The sequence below is a fragment of the Anguilla rostrata genome, chromosome 3 (assembly GCF_018555375.3).
Source record: "Anguilla rostrata isolate EN2019 chromosome 3, ASM1855537v3, whole genome shotgun sequence".
NCBI classification, from domain to species: Eukaryota; Metazoa; Chordata; class Actinopteri; order Anguilliformes; family Anguillidae; genus Anguilla; species Anguilla rostrata.
In genome coordinates this window covers 30573269-30596892 of record NC_057935.1, presented here as the reverse complement: position 1 = coordinate 30596892, position 23624 = coordinate 30573269, and the positions used below count along the sequence as shown (strand labels likewise).

General features: G+C 39.0%; 1 protein-coding gene across 5 annotated transcripts in view; it reads right to left on the bottom strand.

Annotated features, from left to right (window-relative positions):
* Positions 1-23624, bottom strand: part of ubr3 (ubiquitin protein ligase E3 component n-recognin 3) — a 412017-nt gene that overhangs the window by 147413 nt on the left and 240980 nt on the right. For all 5 annotated transcript variants that reach the window (XM_064329864.1, XM_064329859.1, XM_064329863.1 and 2 more), the window contains 2 exons: positions 11694-12139; positions 4926-5014 (listed from right to left, as the gene is read on the bottom strand). In XM_064329864.1, the coding sequence (XP_064185934.1) occupies positions 4926-5014; positions 11694-12139 (535 nt within the window). The remainder of the gene's footprint in view (positions 1-4925; positions 5015-11693; positions 12140-23624) is intronic.

Sequence of the window (23624 nt, the reverse complement as noted above, 5' to 3'; positions counted from 1 at the left end):
CAAAACTTTATAGATCCATGCCTCTGAACGTGCTCTATACTTTTGCCTTTGGAACCACCTGTGTCAGCCATATTTTTTTCCCGCCATTTTAACTTTATCGTTGGGGCGTGGCAGCTTTCTCCGCTAAAATGTCTGAGGCTCAGCAACCATAAGTCCTAGAGCAACCAAATTTGGCAAGTGGGTTCCTATGGCCCCCCACTACTCAAGCACTAAAAATCACCCATGTCGGCCAGATGGTGGCGCTATAACAAAGGGTCATACTTTAAAAGGTCATAACTCCCACACTGTAAGTCTGATCAACACAAAACTTCATCAACCAATGCATCTGAATGTGCTCTACAACTTTGCTTTTGGGACCACCTATGTCCGCCATATGGTTTGCCCGCCATTTGGCCGTTTCTATTAGGTGGGGTGCGGAAGAGCTGTGGCTCCAAATCTAAACGGTTACGACATCGAGTAAACTTCTTTACGGCAAGCGACAACCATGGCGACGCAAGTAATCCCACACCGTAGGTCTAGTTTTTAGCAGTGAGGAGACGGTCTGACAGTGCCACCTAGCGTGCATGCTAGGATAGGGTACCCAAAGTTTCTTAGTAAAAGCTTTCTGAGAGGATGAATAATTACTTTTCTTTGGCATGGATCCATTTGAAGACAGTATCGGGTGAGTTCGTTAAGTCTTTAAATCTGTCATTATGATGAGAAAAAGCTAAACCATTTTATTGGTAGTTTTTGAGTTTCTGTGCAAACGCGCGAAAACACGCTGGTATAATAAAACAATGACGGTAATACTTATATAGTCCGCTTCGTTCCGTTGCTACCATAACATAACAGACTATCTTGTGTCTACAGCTGCAGTTTCTCGCTGCAATTTCTAACATTGAATATTCACAAAAGACGCAATTTATGCTGTACTCTGCCAATGTCTAAATAAATAATACGATACGGTAAAGCTTTGAGAGGATGAATAATTACTTTTCTTTGGCATGGATCCATTTGAAGACAGTATCGGGTGAGTTCGTTAAGTCTTTAAATCTGTCATTATGATGAGAAAAAGCTAAACCATTTTATTGGTAGTTTTTGAGTTTCTGTGCAAACGCGCGAAAACACGCTGGTATAATAAAACAATGACGGTAATACATATATAGTCCGCTTCGTTCCGTTGCTACCATAACATAACAGACTATCTTGTGTCTACAGCTGCAGTTTCTCGCTGCAATTTCTAACTTGAATATTCACAAAGACGCAATTTATGCTGTACTCTGCCAATGTCTAAATAAATAATACGATACGGTAAAGCTTTGAGAGGATGATAATTACTTTTCTTTGGCATGGATCATTTGAAGACAGTATCGGGTGAGTTCGTTAAGTCTTTAAATCTGTCATTATGCTGAGAAATAGCTAAACATTTCATTGATAGGTTCTGAGTTTCTGTGCAACGCGCGAAACACGCTGGTATAATGAAACAATGACGGTAGCCTAATACATATATAGTCCGCTTCGTTCCGTTGCTACCATACATACGACCTACAGCTGCAGTTTCTCGCTGCAATTACTAATATTGAATATTAAAGACGCAATTTATGCTGTAGTCTTCCAATGTCTAAATAAATAATACGGTCCATTTGAAGACAATATCGGATGAGTTCGTTTAGTCTTTAAATCCGTCATTATGCTGAGAGAAATCGTATTCTCAATTTAATTTCTAAATTGACTGTAAGCTTAGGGTTGTAACTAGGTAGTTGTTCCGTAGGTGACTTAGTCTTAACTCGTCTTAACTATTGCTTGAATGTTCTCATAGACTGCGTTGTTGCTGTTCTTGTTTGTGTTAGCGTTAATCAGTTTAAACTACAGGGTCCAAGTTGAATTATGCCGTTGTTCCCTGCAATTAGAACGGTAGGCTACTGCCCTCTAGGGTTTTCGACACACTTGTTCCTCGTTATGGTAATACATTTTGTTGTACGTCGCTCTGGATAAGAGCGTCTGCCAAATGCCTGTAATGTAATGTAATGCAATATTCCGTAGCAACAAGATAAACCCGACATTAGCCCTAAAATATGTTGCTCACTGAATAACGAAATAAACGAGACAATTTTGTTTTTTACATTATACCATGTCATTCTACAGTCAATATCTGGGACTAAACATTGAATAAATATACAATCTTACCATTGGTTTTACGCGTAGAGATGTCCCTTTTGCAACTGAGTGGTCATATATTGTCTTGGACAATCTGTTTGTGATTCCTGTTGCTTACGGCGTTGTCGCCATTTTTCGTACAATTTGGCTCCATTGACAGTTTATTTATTCAGTAGGTGAGAGTATAAGCTTTCTAATGATGTATAACATGTCTGATTTTGCTTTTGGGATAGCGTTTTATAGGTCAGCGTAACCAAATTTTTCTTATCCACCAAATTTGTCTTTTATTTCCGTTTTTTCCCAATGTCGTATTTATTTTTTGAAATGTGTATTTATGTGTTATTATTATATCTGTCTCTGTGGCGCTCTGAAATGTGCATTCTCTGCTAAACTGAGCAATGGATTGGAATATGTGTCTGATGTAGTGTTGCACGGTATACCAAAACTTCAGCACTTTCTCGGTACTTAAAAAAAAAAAAAACGGTTTCGTATTTGAATTTTCAAATGTAAAAGCCAGGGAAATGTGTCTCCCGCATTACTGATTTAGAGGATGAAAAGTGTAGTTTGTCAGAATCTTCGCTAGATGGCAGTAGCAACTAAGGTTGCCAAGTGAGGTGACCTGCGCTTGTGCATTCACTTTCCTGATACAGCGCAAGCTTTGACTCAGTTCACTTCAGTAGCAATAGGTGTTCCAATTTGGAAATATTTTATTATAGATAGATGCTGTATTGTTATTACAATATGCTGTTTTTAAATCTATTTAAAGGTGAAAGACCTGTTTTAAAGATTATTTAGTTTACAACTGTTTAATTTCTGAAATATATTTAACATATTTCTCCATTGTTCAGTGTTGTAACACTATAGGCCTATGCATATTCATATGTTGCAGAGGCTTCAACTTAAAGGTTGTTAATGAACCAGGTTGTTCATAAACCATGAATTTGAAAATGAGGTCAACCCTTGTGGACATTACGTTTCTGATCTATTAAGGTAATTTCAGTATCGTTAGGTACCGAGTATTGAATCAGTATCGAGTATCGTGATACTAAACCTGGTATCGGTATCAAAGTCAAAATTTTGGTATCGTGACAACACTAGTGTGGCGCTTTTTTTAGTTGCGGCATGGAAGCGCTGCAGCTGTACATACACGCTCGGCCATCTAAATGTTACGACATGCCATCTAAATGTTACGACATAGTCAAGGCCTTGACGGGAAGCTGTCAGGACACATCCATGGCGACGCAACTAAGTCATCAGCCAGCGTCTCTTAGCACAAAATTGGCCATAAGTCATCTATTTTTCATACGATCATCACAATATTCAGTACATATGTTGGGTGAAGGCGTATGACCATGAGGACACAGCCATTTTAAAATCGCTCCATAGGGGGCGCGACGGTGCCAATGCTTGGACCCCTCCCAACGCCGCTTGCGGCTTTAATTTTACTTGAATCTTGAATCACCAACAATCTTAACTGAGATGCAAATCTGTTTCTATTTGTCTGTTTGCATAAAACTCAAATGAGTTATGCTCATGGTGTAACTATTTCAATTAACTACACACATAGAGTACAACTGCCCATGTGGTCTCTATTTCCTACCTATTAACTCCTTAACAAACTCCTTTATCTCACCATTTTAGTGAGAATTTGAGCCAAAATAATCAATCCAAGAAATCTATCCTACAGGTTATATCTTGTCATTAATATTGGTAATTTTACTTCACTGAAATTCCAAATGTATGGTTGGGTGTGCTAGATAACACTAATTTATGAGCCTGATTACTAATTGTGCGGTTATACTGCTGCGTCTACAGAAGTTTTGTCCTGTGTAAGGATACAGAGATACATCCCCTGTAAATACCATGAAATAAAAGCTGATTGTCTGCACTTTTGTCTCATACTCATCTTTTGATCTCAAATCCAAAAAAGTATATAGCAAAAATAACTCATTTCACATAACCATTCCCATACATACTATATACACTATATATACTACTATACATAGCCTACATATATAAATGTACAAAACATCTGGCCAACTTTCTCAGATGAAAACATCAAAAGAAATGAGCAAAGAAAGCATTCAAAGCAACAGAAGCCCTGCAATACAAACATCAACAAAATGGGGAAAAGTTCAGAGATGTCACTTTGCCTGAACAGCAACCCTTTCGACTGGGGTAAGAAAGCTATATAAAAGCCATACAGCTGTAAGGCGACAGTGCAAGCCACATGGGTCATCTGAACGACAGGCTATTGCTTAATCCTAACCTACTAAACTCCTAACAACCTGGCAAGATAATGCTTTGTTTTAGTGAGCAGGGTAAATCTTCATTCAGGAGTTGCCACTACCTTCATTTATTAATGTTGTACACTCCACAAAGCATGCCATAGTGTGTTGCAAGCAAGTATGTCAAGTGCACAACTTCCTTATGTGCAATTAGCACTGCATTAAGACAAGTGTGAATAAACCTGTGTTCATTCAAACACTGCAGCTCTATCAAATCAAAAGCCAAAATCTTGCTGTGTAAATTCCGTTTTGCAATGTGCAATTGTATGCCCTCTGCAATAAATGATCCCTGAGCAACATTAAATGATCCCTGAGCAATTTTAGGGACACAGAAAGAAGTGTTTCACATTAAATAGCTTATTGTGAGTCAATACTTCTGCAGTTCGGCAATGCAATCCATTGGAATTTATAGGTATTATATCAGAAAAATGAAAATGTCTGAATGAATTGATGGAAAAATAAATTTGACATATCCTTTTGCATCTATATGGGCCCACTCACCCACATCCATGGCAGTTTCCATAAAACTCTTTTGCCTGGAGGCAAATTCAGCTAATAGCTTCTGCTGTCTTTCTCTGGCCTTCTGCCGTCTGGAAAATAAGATGGGAAACCAGGAACACCCAGTCATTTTCAGATAACAATTAAAGTACATTGAAAATTAGAGTGCTTAGGGTGTTAAGTGTTTTTTTAAACCTAATCACACAAGTCACAGGAATAATCACAAGAATGCAAAGTCACACATTGTAATTCCAGTGGGTTAACTTCTGGTCTTTAAACCACTTATACCTTGATCTCCAGTATTCTTCAAGGTGTAAAATAGGGCTACATCAAAGCCCCAAAGGGAAGATTATCAGCCAATTCTTAACACTTACCCAAATGTGTGTCAGACTGGGGACGTTATCTAAAGAATCAATTTTTTAGAATACATTTTTTATATGAATATTTTTTACAGGCACAAGCTAAATATTGTACAACAATATAGCCCATGGCATAAGAACATGTTGGAAATACACAACATTACGTGTTCATTTAAGGTCCTTGAAATGATCTGTCCACTGGATGCGTAACCTGAAAAATCATCTCCATGGAAACAGCACAGTGTGGGTGAGAAAGCATTTGATGAAGGGAAAAGAAAGCGTTGCAGGAGAGAGAAAGAACGAGCAAGAGAGCACTGTTTCAGACAACTGAGAACTGAACGCTTAGGTGCCAACCGTGGCAGGGCAATTAAGCAGTGTGACTCTCTCTTTGTCACATTACCATTTTGAGACAATCACTTTCAATTTCACACTCCTCACTGTCAGATCATGCATTTCTTCTCCTGATTCCCCGTGTTAATGGTGTCTATTTCAGATTGCAGATGTGTTTTGCTAAAAACAAAATGTACACGCACACACAAACCCATTTCCTGTAAATTTTTATTTTATCTTCCACTTGTCATGCTATACACTTGTCAAGCTAAGATAATAGCTCACCAACACTTTGCAATTAATATTTTTTGCTTAACAGGTACCCTCACACAGGGCTGAACTTATTCAGTATATTATCTACGTCAGTTAGACCAAAATGCTTCCTGCAGCCCTCTGATCCAAATAAATTAACTAAAAATGTAATTAATTGCACCTGTTTGCCACTTCACATGCACCATCAACAGCCAGTCTGACAGCACCCAGACAGAAAGATTGACTGAGGGGTAGGTTTGTTTCTGATCGTCTCCCTCATGCCACTCTGGCACCAACACTGACTCCTAGGAGCAAAACTGCCTGTTAATAGAGACCCATAATAAGAAGACATAAATAAAAGTTGACAGGGACACCACAGCCCAGTAACACTCAGTGACAGCTCTGAGACCAGAGATGCAAAATGTGTGGAGCCCCATTCCCCGTTTCCCCTGTTGTCTGCTGGGTGGCTGGTCGCCATGGTAGCGGTACATCCTTCAGAAAGGATTGGGGGGATGACACCTTTCTATTTGTCTGCAGGTCAAGCCAACCCAAAAATAGGTCATCATCAACTGCTTATAGCCCTTTTCATCTTCATTAGTACTAAGGGGAGGCCTGGGAGCAAAGGAAAAGCAGAGCGGCATTCCTGCACCAGATCATATTCATCTTCATTTCAGCCTGTCAGAAAGACTCATGCTATTACTAAATGCATTTGCAGAATATAAAATGGCAACTCCTGAATTGTGTGGGGCTCCCAAGGAAGACCTCCATGTCACATGATGACTGATTTTTCATTCTAAAAGCAGTATTGAAGGTAATATCCTTCATACTCGTATAGTTTTCAGATCACAAACATATTTTGTGGTTTTTGGGAACAATTAATAAAAGGGGTGGCAAAATAGAATTAAAGAAATGTTGAATTTATACACTATTATAGCATTTATATCTCCAGATGCTCAAAGTGCTTTACAGCAATGAAGGGGAAACCCACTTCAACCACCACCAATGTGTAGCACCCACCATGGTGATGCACGGTAGCCATTTTGTGTCAGAACGCTCACAGCACATCAGCTGAGGTGGAGAGGGAGAAAACTATTTTTAGCCAATTAAATCAGGGGTTGATTAGGTGGCAGGTTGAGACAGGTAGGAATTTAGCCAGGACACCAGGGAACCCCCCAACTCTTCACAATGAGTGTCATGCGGTTTTTAATGATCACAGTCAGTCAGGTACTCGGTTTAATGTGTCATCCAAAAGACATCTTCTGCAGCAGTGTCTCCATTACTGCAGAGTTTATTTGAACAGAGAGAGAAGATTGCCTCCTACTGGCCCAAAATAGAGCATCAGAACACAGACGACAGCATGTGCAAGTGAGGGAGATGGCAAACTTCTTACAAGAAATGTAATTTTACGTCACAGTGAACGAGTACTAGTTTTGGCCTGGTGTTTTGTGATATTACTGACGGGAGGGTGATTAAATACATTTTTTTTTGAGTGTACACAGTTTACAGAGCACACACCTCAATAAAACTCCTTCCTGCCCTGCCTCTCTTCACTGACTGCTTGTGCTGTCTACACAAGTGGCAGAGCATCCCTACAACAGTGGTCAGAATTGCATTGTATTATGTTATGGAAATAAACACAATTGTTGCTGGCCCACTGTGCATGATTCCAAGTTATTTGATCGTCCAGGAGCCAGCTAAAGTCTCAAGTGTTCAGCATTGTTTTATAATGCATAAACTACGCCACATATGCCAATAGGTTTTGCAGCTACCCATTTCAATGTAAGTGTTACTAATAAGGTCAAAAAACAAAGTCAATTAATATTTTCCCACAAAAACTGGCATTCCTTCTGACAAGAATGGTTGTTTTTTCTTTGCCTAATGTCTCCCTGTGTGCTGATTTAAGTTATAATGTAATTTGGACAAACTTCTACTATTTTGTGCACAAATCAGAACCGATGTGCATCACTTGTGGGAGCAGTATCTTATTTGCTTACTAATGGCTCCAGACTATCAATCACACTGTGCCTGCACCCAACCCGGAGGGCATGGCCATATAAGCGTCCCCAACCATTTTCCCTACAGCGCAGTCTCTTGCTTCAATTTGTACAACATGACGGCACGAAAACTGCACTTCTGGGGTTTAAAAACAGTTTTCACAAGCTCAAGGAACCTCAATGGGTGGCCTCACAGTCACTTCGTCCATATTCTTTGGAACCTGAGACAACATGGATTCACGAACAGAGAAATCTGCACAGGAGTGGAGGGACCGCTGACATTTTTATTACAGGCTGACTGAACTGCCACTGAGATGGTGTCAAAAGATATTGCTTATTATTGCTTAAATTTTCAATAAACAAATGAACCGCTTTTTTGTTGTTGTTTTTTTGCCTTTCAGACAACACCTGTAGCTGTTAAGGCAGTCTAATAATAAACAAATACATGATCTATTCCATAGTGTAAATCCTATTCTATAGTGCAAGTGGTATGCTATTCATTTAACAAAATAGTAGCAAGTTCCCCGCTTTGTAAAGTATGCCTCTTGATGTGCAGCAAACAAAAAAGGTAAATAACGATGTAAAATAGAATGAAGCGCCATGAAACCTCAACAAAAAGACAGCTAATAGGCTATATATTAATATATATATATATAATATTCCTGAAGGCTGTAATATATAGTGTCACGCCTGGCACCCGCCCCCTTGCTTTCACCTTTTGTGTGTGATGTCTCTGTTGGTCAGCAGGAGGGGGTTGCAGAGCGAGATGTGGCCTCCTTGACTGCCCTAATTTCCACCAGCTCAGACTGTGTTTAAAAAAGCTGGAGACTAAACCAGTCTCTCTCTGCTTCCAGCCAGCACGGACGCCTTCTCATACATTTGTATTTCTTTGGTTGGTCCACACAACACTCATGCACCCAGCACCACTCACATACACACTGATTACTGATACTGACAAGTTATGTTTAGGTTGTAGTATTTGTTTTGTTAGTTTTTCTTAAATAAATATCCGTTATTCCTTCAGCTTTTGTGTCCTTGTCTTTTCATGTGTCGGGGCTTGAGCCGGGTCATCACAATAGCTGTAACATGAACAACACAGCCTATATGCATTACCAAAACTTAATACCTAAACATTTTTGTTAAGGGACAGAGCATGTCTACGTGTTGTGGATCAGTCTGGTGGGCAGTCGGCTGAAGGTGAGACCGGCAGCTGAGAAGACCTGCTTGGATGGCACCGATGTCCCAGGAATGGGCAAAGAACGTTTTGCTAATGCTGGCAGTCGAGGGAATTGTAACTCGTCAGCTTTCCATCAGTCGAAGGGATGTGTGTCTAACGACAGAGAAACGTCTCTCTAATGTAATGTAATCTCCAACGTTAGTCCTTGAAATGGTTTATTGAAATTTAATAGTTTAATCCATAATATTAATCGATCAACGTTCTTCTTAACAATTAACAGTTAATCGATGAACTGTTAACATTCCTATTCCAGAATAAGGATGTGACGGTATACCGGTATGACGGTATACCGTAAAATTCAAATATGAAATAGTACTATCACAAACGTAACGTAATACCATAATAGTAAATCACGTGACAAAAGCTATTTTCATGCCGGGAATTTTTTTTTCAACTAATAATAAAACATCTAAATAACCCATATTAAATAATATAATACTGGACCTGGGGAGTCTGCTAGTGTCATTTAACCTTATGGACCCTTTTGGCGTCACAACTCACTACAATAAATTTTTGTTTGTCGTCAACGAAGATCTCTGTAATTTCCGAAGCTGACTCATTTTCCTTTATTTTATCAATGAGGGGAGGGTCTGAACTTTGAGTAGCATGTATCTGTAGCCATTCGGGTGCAATATATGGTGCTTTAACTATGTCAACAAATCACGCCCACATTTGGGGAGCAATATCGGGTGAGTTTGTTTAGTCTTTGAATCCGTCATTATGCTGAGAAATTGCTAAACCATTTTTATTGATAGGATTTGCGTTTTCTGCAAACACGCGAAAACACGTTGGTATAATAAAACAATGACGGTGAATATATATATAATCCACATCGTTCTGTTGCCACCATAATGTAACACACTTTTTGTGTCTACAACTGCAGTTTCTCACTGCAATTACTAATACTAAAAATAAACAAAAGACGCAATTTATGCTGTAGTCTGCCAATGTCTAAATAAATAATACGGTACTCCGCGGGTAGCAGGGATGGCGAGTTGATATTTCATTTTCTTTCAATGTCGTATTTATTATTTGAAATATGTATTATTATTCTATCTGTCTCTGAGGCGCTCTGAAATGTGCATTCTCTGCTAAGCTGAGCAATGGATTGGAATGTGTCCAACGCCTTTTTTTTCTCAGGGAAATGCTATCAGCACATCAATGCACTGCCCCGCCTCCAATCCCCTCAGCTCTTCAATGAACTCCCCCTGAATCCTTCCCTCCCCCGTAACTCCAACAGCAGTGAAAATAATATAGTAATAATAAAGTAATATTTTTGTTTTCTTTGTAGTTTACTATTGTTCAAAACAAAAAAAATGTTTATACCATAAATAAAAATGTTTCATTTATGGTATATAGTTCTTGGGCATTAGTTATATATATATATATATATATATATATATATATATAGTATTTCAATTGTGCTTTTGGAATAAAAACATATTTCTATCAACATTTTAAGGTCTAGTGTCCTTTCTGGTGCAAGGCTCAGGTGCCAGGCTCTTCATTTACATAATGCCACATTGTAAAGCAATGGCAAGTTCAATTGACATGATATTTGGTGTGGGTACTATATACACCCTGGACTCACATTGCAGGGTGTTTTCATTGTGGTGAGAAATGTACTTTTGGAAATACATTACAAAAAACATTTTTTCATAAAACGTAAATTAATTTTTTTTAAATGATGTAACTCATAGAAGTAGAATTTTTGGTAGATTTGGGTTGTCAAGAGACTTATGATAAAACTGGTATGTAATAGCCTACTTGGGGCTTCTTCTTAATTACCATGTAAAAAACTGAAAAAAATTAAGATAGTGAAAAAAGGCCAAGAACCATTTTGAGTCCTAGGGGTTAATGCCACCACCTCTTTGGCAGTGTTTCAGACCGTAGTCGGGAACAGCAGAGAAACGTTGGCACTAATTTAGCCAACCTGGTAACTTTCTGTTCATTAATCATGCAGCATTAAGTGGAAACTGGACGGCGGGGATACAATCAGGCAGTAGTATTTATTCGGCGCAATATATATTCCACAGCAACTTTGCAATTAATCATAACAACAATCCGCAGAGCCATAAATAAACAGATCGAGTTGTAAACTGTGATTTATTTATTTTTTTAGCTTAAAACCTGATACCGTGATATACCGAAAATCATGATATTGAGCAGTACGATTATCATACCGTGAAATTTGCATACCGCCACATCCCTATTCCAGAACCAATGAAGTCAAAATAATTGAATGCTTTGCAGTATTTATCGGCATATTGTACCATATTTATTTTTATTTATTTAATTTTTTTGGCTACCCTGCCAATTAGTAGCATGGCAATAGCAATGCCAAGGTTATGGCCACTTATGGTTTGGACAGATATTATACAGCATTTTCTTTTAAGCATCACCAAAAGTTGCATGGAGGGAAAACATTCTTACATCTAAAGAATACTGCAGATTCAGTTTAGATTGCAAATACTCACAAAGTAAATTCCTTGTGACTACAATAATTATAGCTAGGTTTCTGTAACCCTCATATGAATATTGCAAACACAGAAAGTGTTCACCTGAGACACTGTTTTCCAACTTAAATCGTAGCACTAACCTTTCCTCTTTGTCCAAGGCCTTCTTATCTGTGGGATTGCTCTTCTTTGGTGGCACAGGTGGGGAAATCTTCATGCAGATCTCCTGAATGCTGCGCTTGCTCTGGCGGCTGCAGGCAGAGGCCTTGATGAGGATGCGCTCAATGGCAGTGACACCATCCCCGTGGACACAGTGAGAGATGTCGGTGCTGTCCAGCCATTCTGGCGAGAGAGAGTTCTGCTTGTTGGAGAGCTTGTGATGCAGCTTAATGAGCAGGGACAGCATGCTCTCCCGCACTTCCAGAATCTCAGTGACCAGCTGAAGTGGTGTCCCAGGAGGGGCCCAGCGGGAAGCAGAGGACTTGGGCCGCGTTGCCTGGCTGGCCTCCCCACTACTTCGGTTGATGATCTCCTGAAACTTCCTCCGGCGCTCTGCAACGAGGCTGAACACCTGTGCCTCCCGCAGATTCTTTGACAGAAATGGCAAGCAAAGTGAGAGATCAGGGCAACACAGTCGCAGGGACCTCCCCCATCAGCAGCATTAATCCAAACATTATGTGCAAACCACTTGCAGAAACCACTTGTTCCTGGCCATGCACAATCATTAAGTTAACAGAAAAGTCCAGCACTGATCTCTGAAAAAATATTTTTTAAACTGTTATCATGCAACATGTATTTCTGAAGGCATACATAATAATAATTAATTGAAAATAAAGCCCTGGTTATAACAAGTACACACTATATCAGTAAACATAATGTGGTCCAAACTTAAGTTTGTATTTCATGCATTTTAGGTATCCAATAAATATTAACTTATGTTGGACGCAGCTGACTGGGCATTTGCATAACTACATCATTCTGTGAAATATACTATTTATTATTTATTTATTATTTATATGCTCAGACAATCAACATTAAGAAAGTAAAAGTTTATTTACTGTATAGCACCTTTCAAGCACAAATTTGCTAAGTGCTTCAGAGAGGCATAAAATAAAAACAGAAACACAAAAAGAAAGACCAAACAGAGAATGTAACTGAAAGCCAGTCTGCATAGGTGAGTCTTCAGCTGCCTCAATAAAGGTGTCCACAGTGCCCACAAATCTCACAGTTCTACATCTTATCTCAATAATCTTGTCATATGAGCAAACTAAGCCCTGTCATTATTGCATTATATTTTTCTATATCAGAGGACAATGAAATATAGGCTAACTGGAAAAACTTTCCCTGGACAATAGCTTTTCAGGTTATTTCATGGTGATTACATACTGCTAGCTTCACTGGGTCACATTCATTTTTGGGTTCCTCACACTTGTCCTTCTGCTGTCCTCTAATGACAGAAAAAATGTATTGCAAGTACAACAAAGTTGAATTGGATTAATAATCTTAAAACACTATGGTAGACAACAGGAATGACAACCCTCCACAGCAACCTCAGTATAGTTATTAATCTGGCTACCAATATAGTTATATCATTTCTGTGCATATGTCTTTCTGTTGGCAACTATGTCCAAAAAGGTTTGTTAAAAGGTTTCCCAGTGAACCACTGCTCTGTGCATTGTGGTTATTATGGCACTAGTGCAATTAAAATGTTTAGTGTTTTCTATACCAAACTTTCAACACCTTCAATTCTATTTCCCCGGTGTATTTATTCAGCACTACTGATAAAGATCTGCCTCTCTAGAGATTAAACTGCTGGTGGTGGTGAAGGTACACAGGCTAACTTACCAAATATAAAATAACCAGAAACAGAAAAAATAAATAAATTGCTTTCAAGTGTGTATGTTGACTTTCACCAGTAGCAAGCCTTCAAAAACTACTATGAGTAGACAACTTAAAAACACTTAGGTCAAATAAGTCCACCTCTGCCAGTTAAGCACATCTATTCATGGACACATAACCAGTGCTTAAGTGAAGGAGAGCCAAATATGTGTCATGGGGCAGAGTTTGCCTATGTACTATGCAGACCCATCGCTACTGCAGGGAGCAAGAGGGGATTGGGTGTGTCCACTCAATACTGTGGACCCCCAAATATATATGATCTTGTTCATATAAAATCATGATCCCAACCAGTGCTCAAAGACTGAGGGAAGGTTGCAGAATTACAAGTGGGTTCAATAAAATGTTTTTTTCAATTCTAAAATTAAATAAAAGCTACTAATGAGTGTACAATTAATGATCTTCTGAAAATTTGACCCCGTATCTGTTTAACTCCACAAGTATTCTTTAAATTAATGGTTAACAAACTACAAGAAACACTGAATTAACCAAGCCCCTTGCCAAAAATTATGCTTATAGCCTCTGTGTCATCTCTGTTGCTTGTCCATTGGAACCAGTTTTGGCTGTTCTATAGTACTAAAGCAAAGGAAATCTGGTCCAAAAGTGCCATTATTGTGACCTGAAACTTAATTGTTGTCATACAAAATGAACACTTTAAGTACCTACATAATTCTGTAGATACTTAAAGGGTTAAGTGCCCATAAGGGCATCTGCATTGTAAAGCTGCTCAGTGGTTACAATCTGAATTTTCTGCCAGTCCCAGTCATGCCCTTTGATTGAGCGCAAACTTAATACACGTTTCCCCATATAGGCATCCAGAGAAAATCCCATATTTTTTCAAATGTTTTTTCCAAATAAATTGTATAAAGTTTAAACCTGGATATGTTAAATTTATGCCTTCAGGGATTACATACCATATGTCCCTGAGGAAACGTGGTAAGAGTGTGGTAAAAGTGCCTTTCAATATCTAGCCTGTTAGGAGAGACTTCCTTGGGTTTTAGTACAGCCAAATAGTTTTTTTAAAGGTGAATGGTGATACCATTCCAAGTTAGGGATATTATAGCCTCCATTTTCTTTAGATGCTTGTAATATTGGTAAATGGAACCTTGCCTTCTTACCATTCCAAATACAGTGAGCTCTATAATGTTTGGGACAAAGACTTTTTTCTTCTTGACTTGGCTCTGTACTTTAATTTCATTTTATTTAAGGGTATTTTTAGACATTTTGGTTTCACCATGTAGAACATAAAGCACTTAGTGCAGGTATAAGAGAACATTCAGTATCTAGTTTTGATTCTGACCTTTTGATTGCCTTTGGAGTCTGTTATTGGCATTTGTCAACATGAGTACCAGAGTTGTGAATGAAAGACAAGGAAGCCATTATGAGGCTGAGAAATAAGAATAAAACAGTCATAGCCCTAGGCCAAACCTTAGGCTAACCAAAATCAACTGTTTGGAGCATCAATAATAAGAAAGAGAGCATTGGGGAGCTCGGAATTCAGAAAAAGCCTGGTAAGCCTCTTAATGTTAAAACTAAAATGTATAAAAAATATCCTAAAATAAAAGCTGAGAATATGCACTTTAACCATATGTGAATTGTTTCATTACAAACCTAAAATTGATGAATACAGAGCCAAATCAAGAAAAAATATGTTTTTGTCCTAAACATCATGGAGCTCACTTTATAATTCTTGATAATATTATTAACCAGTTTATGTAAAGCATGTTATGTACATAGAAGAAAGGTCTGATGGTGCCATGATCTTAACTGAAACAATCTTGCCCTATATAGACAACTTCAACCCTTTCCACCTTTCAAACTCACTTTTCATTTTATTAATAATAGACAGAAGATTTGGTGTGCATTATTTCAAATTTGGGGGTGGGGGGGGGGGGGACTATGCCAAAATATTTAATAACCTTTTCAGCTATCTTGACACCAAACCTTTGGCTGTGAAATTGAGTTTCGGCACCTGCTAGCCAATGTGCTTCCGTCTTCTGTCTTTTCCAAATAAATGTTATACCTACAAGAGGTAGAAAATTCTCGACCAGTTAGTGCGCATTTTCTATAGACAGTTCTGGTTCAGATTTTTAAAGCATAATATCATCAGCATATAAGGATATTTTATACTCTTGATATTACTGGCTTCTCTAATGGCTATAGCTAATGGCTCTAGAGCGAAAACAAACTTTCTGTGCAGCCTAAATCATTCGGTGATGTACCAATTTGTGGTTACCATTGCAGAAGCACCCTTATACAAGATTTTGGCCCATCTGATGAATATTGAGCCAAGATAACAATTCTAAGATTCTAAATAAATATGGTCACTCAGTCAAAAACCTTCTATGCATCTAATGCCAGGGCAACAGATGGTATAGATGACTTCCCCAGGCCCCATTTCACATCCAGGCATTGAATGTAATCAGAGCTTAATCTCTTTCGTATAAAAACCCATTTAATCCGGATTACATCACTAATAATGACTTGTCAGTTTGCTGAAATCTTTTACATCACAATTTAAGAGTGATAGCAGATGACAGCTATGCATTGAGTTAAATCTTCATCTTTTTGGTAGTAATGTTATTGGTGCAAGATAAGCAAAATCGGCAAATGGTCCATCCTTAAAGACCTGACTATAATGATTTAAAAGCAGTTGTTACCAGTATTAATATGTTTAATGGCAGTATCTGTTTCCTATATTGAAATGCCAGCATCGAATGCCTCCATATCCTACTTCTAAACATGAGGTATTTGCTCAGAAATTGTTCTGTTTTTTGAGACATTATTCAGAATATCAGTGATTAAATAAGTAGCCTCAAGTTGCACACCAACCAGGCTTTCTTACTAGCCTCTAATATGTGTTTGCTGCTGCTGCAGTAAGGAGATGGCAGAGGAGTTGGGGTCTTTTCTTTCTGCAAAGGGACCACCCAGTTCTAAATTAAAGCTCATTTGGCAATAATCTGAAGCCCACTTTACCAAACTGTGCAAAATGTAAAGTGGAGGGTACTTTAAACCCATGAAGTCCAGTAGCCATGAAATTAGACGCCACCATCTAACAATAACATCATCTTAAATTATTGCTATTATCGACCATTGATTCAAGGTGCAGCGTCATAACCCATATACCATTGTAAAGCTTAAACTCTTCACACTTTGACTGAAAAAACCCTGTCTCGATCAGTAAAACCACAAGTGATAGCATAAGAAATACAAGGCATTTCCTTCCCCCAAAGGAGGGCTGATATTGACACCCCAGGTTGACGATCATGATATTTTAGAATCCAATAACTCAACAAGTCAAACAACTGATAATACTACAGTAATAGAGATAACGTCAACAAAATCCCCGTCTGATCCATAAGTAAATAATTTTGTTTGTACATAGGCTAAAAAAGTCAATGCATTAGTTCCATTGAGCTGAAAGCATTTTCAGGTGCACTCGAAAACAAGCATTTCTATGTACGTAAAGAGAATTTCAAATGCAAAATGTGATCCCTCTCTAAACCTGGGCAATTCTACCACCACTCATGCTTTGCCACAAGAAATTATGCGTCATCCTGTGGGATTACTGGCCACAGTCACCACTGGCTCAGACAGGATTCGATCCTGGACTATGGGGCTCATCCATGCACCAGAACAAAAACAGTGCCAAAGCTAACCAGCAGGCCTGAAGTACATTCATAATGGCAACCTAAATAATTTTATCAAAAGCACCAATAAAACTAAAGATGCATGCTAGGACTGTAGGGTTAAGAGCAGGAGTGAGTGACATGTTGCTGATCGTGCTGATTGCTCAAATCTTGCAATCAAAATACAGAGATAAAATGATGGACAATGTCTTAAAATTTAATTAATTTGAAAGAATGCTACATTCAACTAATTAAGATTAGTTTCATATTATAGCCTATATTTTGCTCCTGATGTGGTGCTCAGTTTTTGAATAACAATTGAGACTGCAATGTAGGCAGTGTTCATAAATTAAATGGTTTTCTCTCCTGTCAGAATTATTTGGCTGGACTGGTTTCACTCACTGGTTTAATTCTGACATCAGACTGAGTGAATATGACATGTAGCCTTTGGTTAACCCCTTTGCGCACATGCTAAATCTGCTCAATCCATGCCCATTTAGGGGGTACCAAATTTAAAGCTTCATAACTCCAGATGTGAGCATCACAGACACTTGAAAAATAGCTTAAATGAAGCAGGACATATGTACCATTTACAATACAATTTACAAAACTATAGATTAGTTTATATTCATAATTTTGGAAGAAGTGCCACAAATGCAATAGTCTAGGCAAAAAAGCAAAAATGAATTTCGTTTTTTAGTTTGCAAAGAAATACTGAGAGATCCTATTTATACAACAGGTTAAACTATACATATCCTGGATCAAATACCCCTTGACCACAAGTGCGTAAAACCTAAGAATATGTAGAACTACTTAAGATCTATGAAGCAAAAAGTAAGCAGTGTACCCAGTGTCTCTAAATCTATCAAAGTGTGTAAATTATGCATTGCAGTAAATCACAACATAATCATGTATTTCACTACAAATGAACAGTTCTGACACAAGAAAATCACTTCTGCATCATTCTCAAGTTGGATTTACAAGCTTTCTGTCAGTACAGTGGTCTAAAATATCTAGAGGTCCAGAAACATATCCAAAATCTCTCCAAAATGAATTAAATGCTTTTTGTCCATTATAAAGCATATAAACGTGCCCCTTATGAAGGTTTAGGATGCAACATTGATATCAGATTTAAAAATAATGCAAACATATTGTCACACAATGTGGCACAGTACGTAAATGTGTAATCAATAACTCTCGTATGTTTTTCTGTACTCTACAGTACATAATGATTTCTTGTATGGGGATGGGATGACATTAAAACAATATTCAACACGTTTCTACTTTACCACGTTTTGACAAGTTCCAGCTTCAGGTCATATCCGGTGCACAAACACTATTAAGCTACCAACTGAACTACCAAGGAACGCTTATGTTACAGTGTGAAATATCGTTATAAAATACCACTAACCTACATAGACACTTGATTTAAAACAATTACGTATATAACCAAAATATTTAGAGCAGTAATATGGAGGTGAAATCTTATCTGTGTTCAATGGGCACTGTCCTCCTCCAGAGAATCATGCACTCATTCTCCTTCTGACTTACTCCAGAAAACTATGTCAGCTAGGTCTATCAGCAAACATATGGTTTAACTATGCTCAGAAGTCCTCAATTATAATAACATTTTCCAAAAAATAACTAAAGTCATCGATAACATTTTGCCGGGTGCAGGTGTCTTTTACTGCAACCACAGCGCTAATGTGTAAGTCTGAGTCATGTTCTTCGACTTCTCCAGTGCCTTCAACACCATCCAGCCACTTCAGCTAGTTGAGAAGCTCTCAGTGATGCAGGTGGACCATGGCCTGGTGGCCTGGATTATGGACTACCTCACCAGCAGACCACAGTACGTCAGACTGCAGGGCAGCCTGTCAGATGTACTGGTGAGCAACACCGGTGCTCCCCAAGGAACCGTGCTGTCACCCTTCCTGTTCACCCTCTACACCTCCGACTTCCACTTCAATACAGGTACGTGCCACCTACAGAAGTTCTCCGATGACTCCTCCAATGTCGGCTGCATCACGGATGACAATGAGGAGGAGTAGAGAGCCCTGGTGGAGAGCTTCGTAGGGTGGTGTGACAACAATCACCTCCAGCTCAACATTGGAAAGACCAAGGAGCTAGTAGTGGACTACCGGCGGAGCAAGAAGAGGCCCCCAACTCCCATCACCATCTGAGGGGAGGAGGTGGTGGACACCTACAAGTTCCTGGGAGTACACATGAACAATAAACTGGACTGGACTGACAACACTGAGGCCCTCTACAGGAAGGGACAGAGCAAGCTGTTCTTCCTGAGGAGGCTCAGGTCCTTTAACGTGTGCAACAGGCTGCTGCAGATGTTCTAAAATTCTGTAGTAGCCAATGTCCTCTTCTTTGCCGTAGTATGCTGGGGGGGTAACATCAACACAAGGGATGCCAACAAACTGAACAAGCTGGTGAGGAAGGCTAGCTCCGTAGTTGGAATTAAACTGGACAATCTGGAGGTGGTTGCGGAGGGGAGGATGAGGAAGCTGGACGCTATCCTGGTGAACCCCTCCCATCCCCTCTATGATGAGGTAGCGAGTATGAGGAGCATGTTCAGCCACAGACTCATCCCTCCTTGACACACCACAAAGCGCCTTGGCCAGTCCTTTGTGCCAGTCGCCATCAGGCTCCACAACCAGAGACTGTAAAAGAATATGGACAAAGCTACTGTGACGTCACCCATTGACTCTCTGTGGGTCTCTAGAACACGTTATAAAGCTCAATGGCGGGCCATGTTGTCGATTTGGAGCCAAAAGTTAAGTGGTTCTGTGATTTTTACAATGTGATTGACAGTCCGGTGAGGAAAAGCCCATCAACCTGAACGAACGATTGCAAAAACGAATATGCTTAGCTAGCATAGCTTGCCAGTGAGCTAGGTAGGCTATCCGTGGTTAACTCACGCATTAGCAATATGAACCACAGGGGAAGAACATTGACTACACTGATGGTCAATCAATCAGAGATGTGTACTGGTGATTTTTGACTAGGCTAATCTTCATATAACTGTCTGGTACACCTGCTGTTAACAGAGCAATTTATCACCATAGGTTTTCGCCACAGTCAGTTAATGAGCCAGTAACTGCTACTCCATCGCCGTTTGTGGTGTTCACTTGCTGGGTGACGCTAGCTGACCGATCGTTCGCAAGTCACTTTTAAACAAATAATCACCGCTGACTGTTAATTTTTAACAAATCTACCAAGTATTTTAACCTCTTAGCGCAAAGCCCCTAGTGGCCGGTGTGCCGAGATTACTAAACTCAGACATTCGGTGTTACTGCAACCAAAGTATGAGTGAAAAACAGAAACGCGTTGTTTTAGTTTCATTAGTAGACAATACACGACAACTATGCCGAATACGGAGTTTCGCAGTGCCACCATTGTCACTCTGGTTGTTCATTTAACATGCACCCCCTCCCTGCAGTTTCATCTACAACTACACCGCCCACCCATGACATAATGGACAATATTGTCTATCTTAGCATTCATAAAAATATTTTTTCACCACTAAAAAATCATATTCTGTCATAGCTACAAGATAAACCCGACAATAGCCCTAAGATATGCCTATACAGCAGTTGCTCACTGAATAACGAAATAAGCGAGACTAACTTTTAAAAAAAAATTATACCATGTCATTCTACAGTCAATATCTGGGACTAAACATTGAATAAATATACAATCTTACCATTGGTTTTACGCGTATAGATGTCCCTTTTGCGAATGAGTGGCCATATATTGTCTTGGACAATCCGTTTGCGAAATATATGCGCATCTGTCACGCCTGGGTCGGCTATCTTCAATAATAGCTGTGCGTAATACCACACCTGTTGCTTACGCCGTTGTCGCCCTTTTTAGTACAATTTGGCTTGATTGACAATTCATTTATTCAGTAGGTGAGAGTATAAGCTTTCTAACGATGTATAACATGTCTGATTTTTCTTTTGGAATAGCGTTTTATAGGTCAGCGTAACCAAAATTTTTCTTATCTGCCAATGTCTAAATAAATAAAACGGTAGGCTACTTTGCGCGCAGCACGCAGATCGCAAGTTGATATTACGTCTTTTTTCCCGTTTATTCTCAATGTCATATTTATTATTTGAAATGTGCATTCATGTGTTATTATTCTATCTGTCTCTGTGGCGCTCTGAAATGTGCAATCTCTGCTAAGCTGAGCAATGGATTGGAATATGTGTCTGACGTAGTGTTGCACGGTATACCAAAACTTCAGCACTTTCTCGGTACTTAAAAAAAAAAAAAAAAAAAACGGTTCGGTATTAGAATATTCCGACGTTCGGTAGTTTTGAGTCAAAAGTAAAAGCCAGGGAAAATTGTCCCCCGCATTACTGATTGAGAGGATGAAAAGTGTAATTTGTCAGAATCTTCGCTAGAAGGCAGTAGCAACTAAGGTTGCCAAGTGAAGTGACTTGCGCTTGTGCACTCAGCTCCTTGATACAGCGCAAGCTTTGACTCAGTTCACTTCAGTAGCAATAGGTGTTCCAATTTGGAAATATTTTATTATAGATAGATGCTGTATTGTTATAAAAATATGCTGTTTTAAATCTATTTAAAGGTGAAAGACCTGTTTTAAAGATTATTTACTTTACAACTGTTTAATGTTTGAAATATATTTAACATATTTTTCTATTGTTCAGTGTTGTAACACTATAGGCCTATGCATAATATGTTGAAGAGGCTTCAGCTTAAAGGTTGTTAATGAACCAGGTTGTTAATAAACCATGAATTCGAAAATGAGGTCAACCCTTGTGGACATTACGTTTCTGATATATTAAGGTAATTCCAGTATCGTTAGGTACCGAGTATCGAATTAGCATCGTTTAAGTTTCAAGTATCATTTCAGTATTGAGTATCGTAATACTAAACCTGGTATCAGTATCAAAGTCAAAATTTTGGTATCGTGACAACACTAGTGTGACGCCTTTTTTAGTTGCGGCGCAGAAACACTGCAGCTGTGCATACACGCTGGACCATCTAAGTGTTACGACATGCCATCTAAGTGTTACGACATAGTAAAGGCCTTGACGGGAAGCGGCCAGGACATATCCATGGCGACGTAACTAAGTCATCCGACAGCGTCTCTTAGCACAAAATTGGCCATAAGTCATCAATATATCATACGATCATCATGATATTCAGTAGATATGTTGGGTGAAGGCATATGATCATGAGGACAAAGCCATTTTAAAATCGCTCCATAGGGGGCGCAATGGTGCCAATGCTTGGACCCCTCCCAACGCCGCTTGCGGCTTTAATGAATTATTAAAGTTGCCAATTTATAGTTTGTATATTTAATTAATGAGAATAATTATAATATGCTGGCGCCACCTGTGAGGATATTGATGTATATCTTCTACAATTTGGTGCCCCACTATGAGAAGTAGCGACATGTCCCCTACACAGAGATGTATGTAAAACAGCAGACCTAGATGCAGGACTCAGATGCCCGCTTCCAACTGTTACAAACGTCTTCTTTCCACCTTGCCCAAAAACTTAACAGCTCAAGAAAAGCCACATATTTTATGTTGTTTAAAAGAGGAGGGGGCAGGGGCAGGGGCATGTTCACCCCCTCTGACACACACATAGACACATACATACACGCAGACACACAGATTCACACCTCAGGTGGTAACCCCCCAGTTCCTGCTCTGTCTTATCATCTCCAGGCAGGGGTTAAATTGGGATTTGGGAGGTGGGTGGACCCTGAGATCCGGTGGGAGGTGAGTGAAAAAAGGTACAAACCAATGAATCTTTAATGTATTGTGCACATAATTGTAATTAAGGAAAATGATGTTTTAAAAAGAATGCATACTATTGATGCAAGCTTTTACAAGTTTATTGAGTGTCATTAATGCTGAGAATTTTTTTACCCAAGAAAATAATCGGTCATCCTCTTCTTTTGTCCTCCCCCACAAACGCCGGCTATTATTAACAGCAACTTTGATTGCTTGAGCAAAATCAGCAGGTTGCTGGTCAGCAGCTAAGCTAGGATTTAATATTTCCCACATACATAACGTTTTATTCAGCGGTGACTGATGAGCTGAAAATTGGTGGGGCGCAAAACTTTCCTTTAAACTAATCATTGATCTCAAACTGTTTTAATTAATTTTCAGTGATTAACAAGCATGCAAACGATCTGACTAAGCAATTAGAAAGGGACACACAGCTTTTTCGCATTGTGTTAGGGAGATTAAATGATAAATGTGATTTAGAAAAATCAGTTTTAATCACTAAGCAGTGGCGGAATCTTCCCCTGATTTTCCTTGAGTATCAATGCAATTAATCCACAAAATAGGCTACTCAATAGCAATACTATCATATATAGCCAGCTCTCCCCAAATAGGCAGTTTTAGCGAGTAGCCTAGGCCTTATAGCCTACATTTATGTTCATTTGCAGTACAAAATTGTGCACATTTTTAATCAAAACAACATTTTTTGTGGATACATGCACTTCTTTCTTCGAACTCGAATTCAGGGCAAATATCTGCAATGCGTAGATTGTAAACA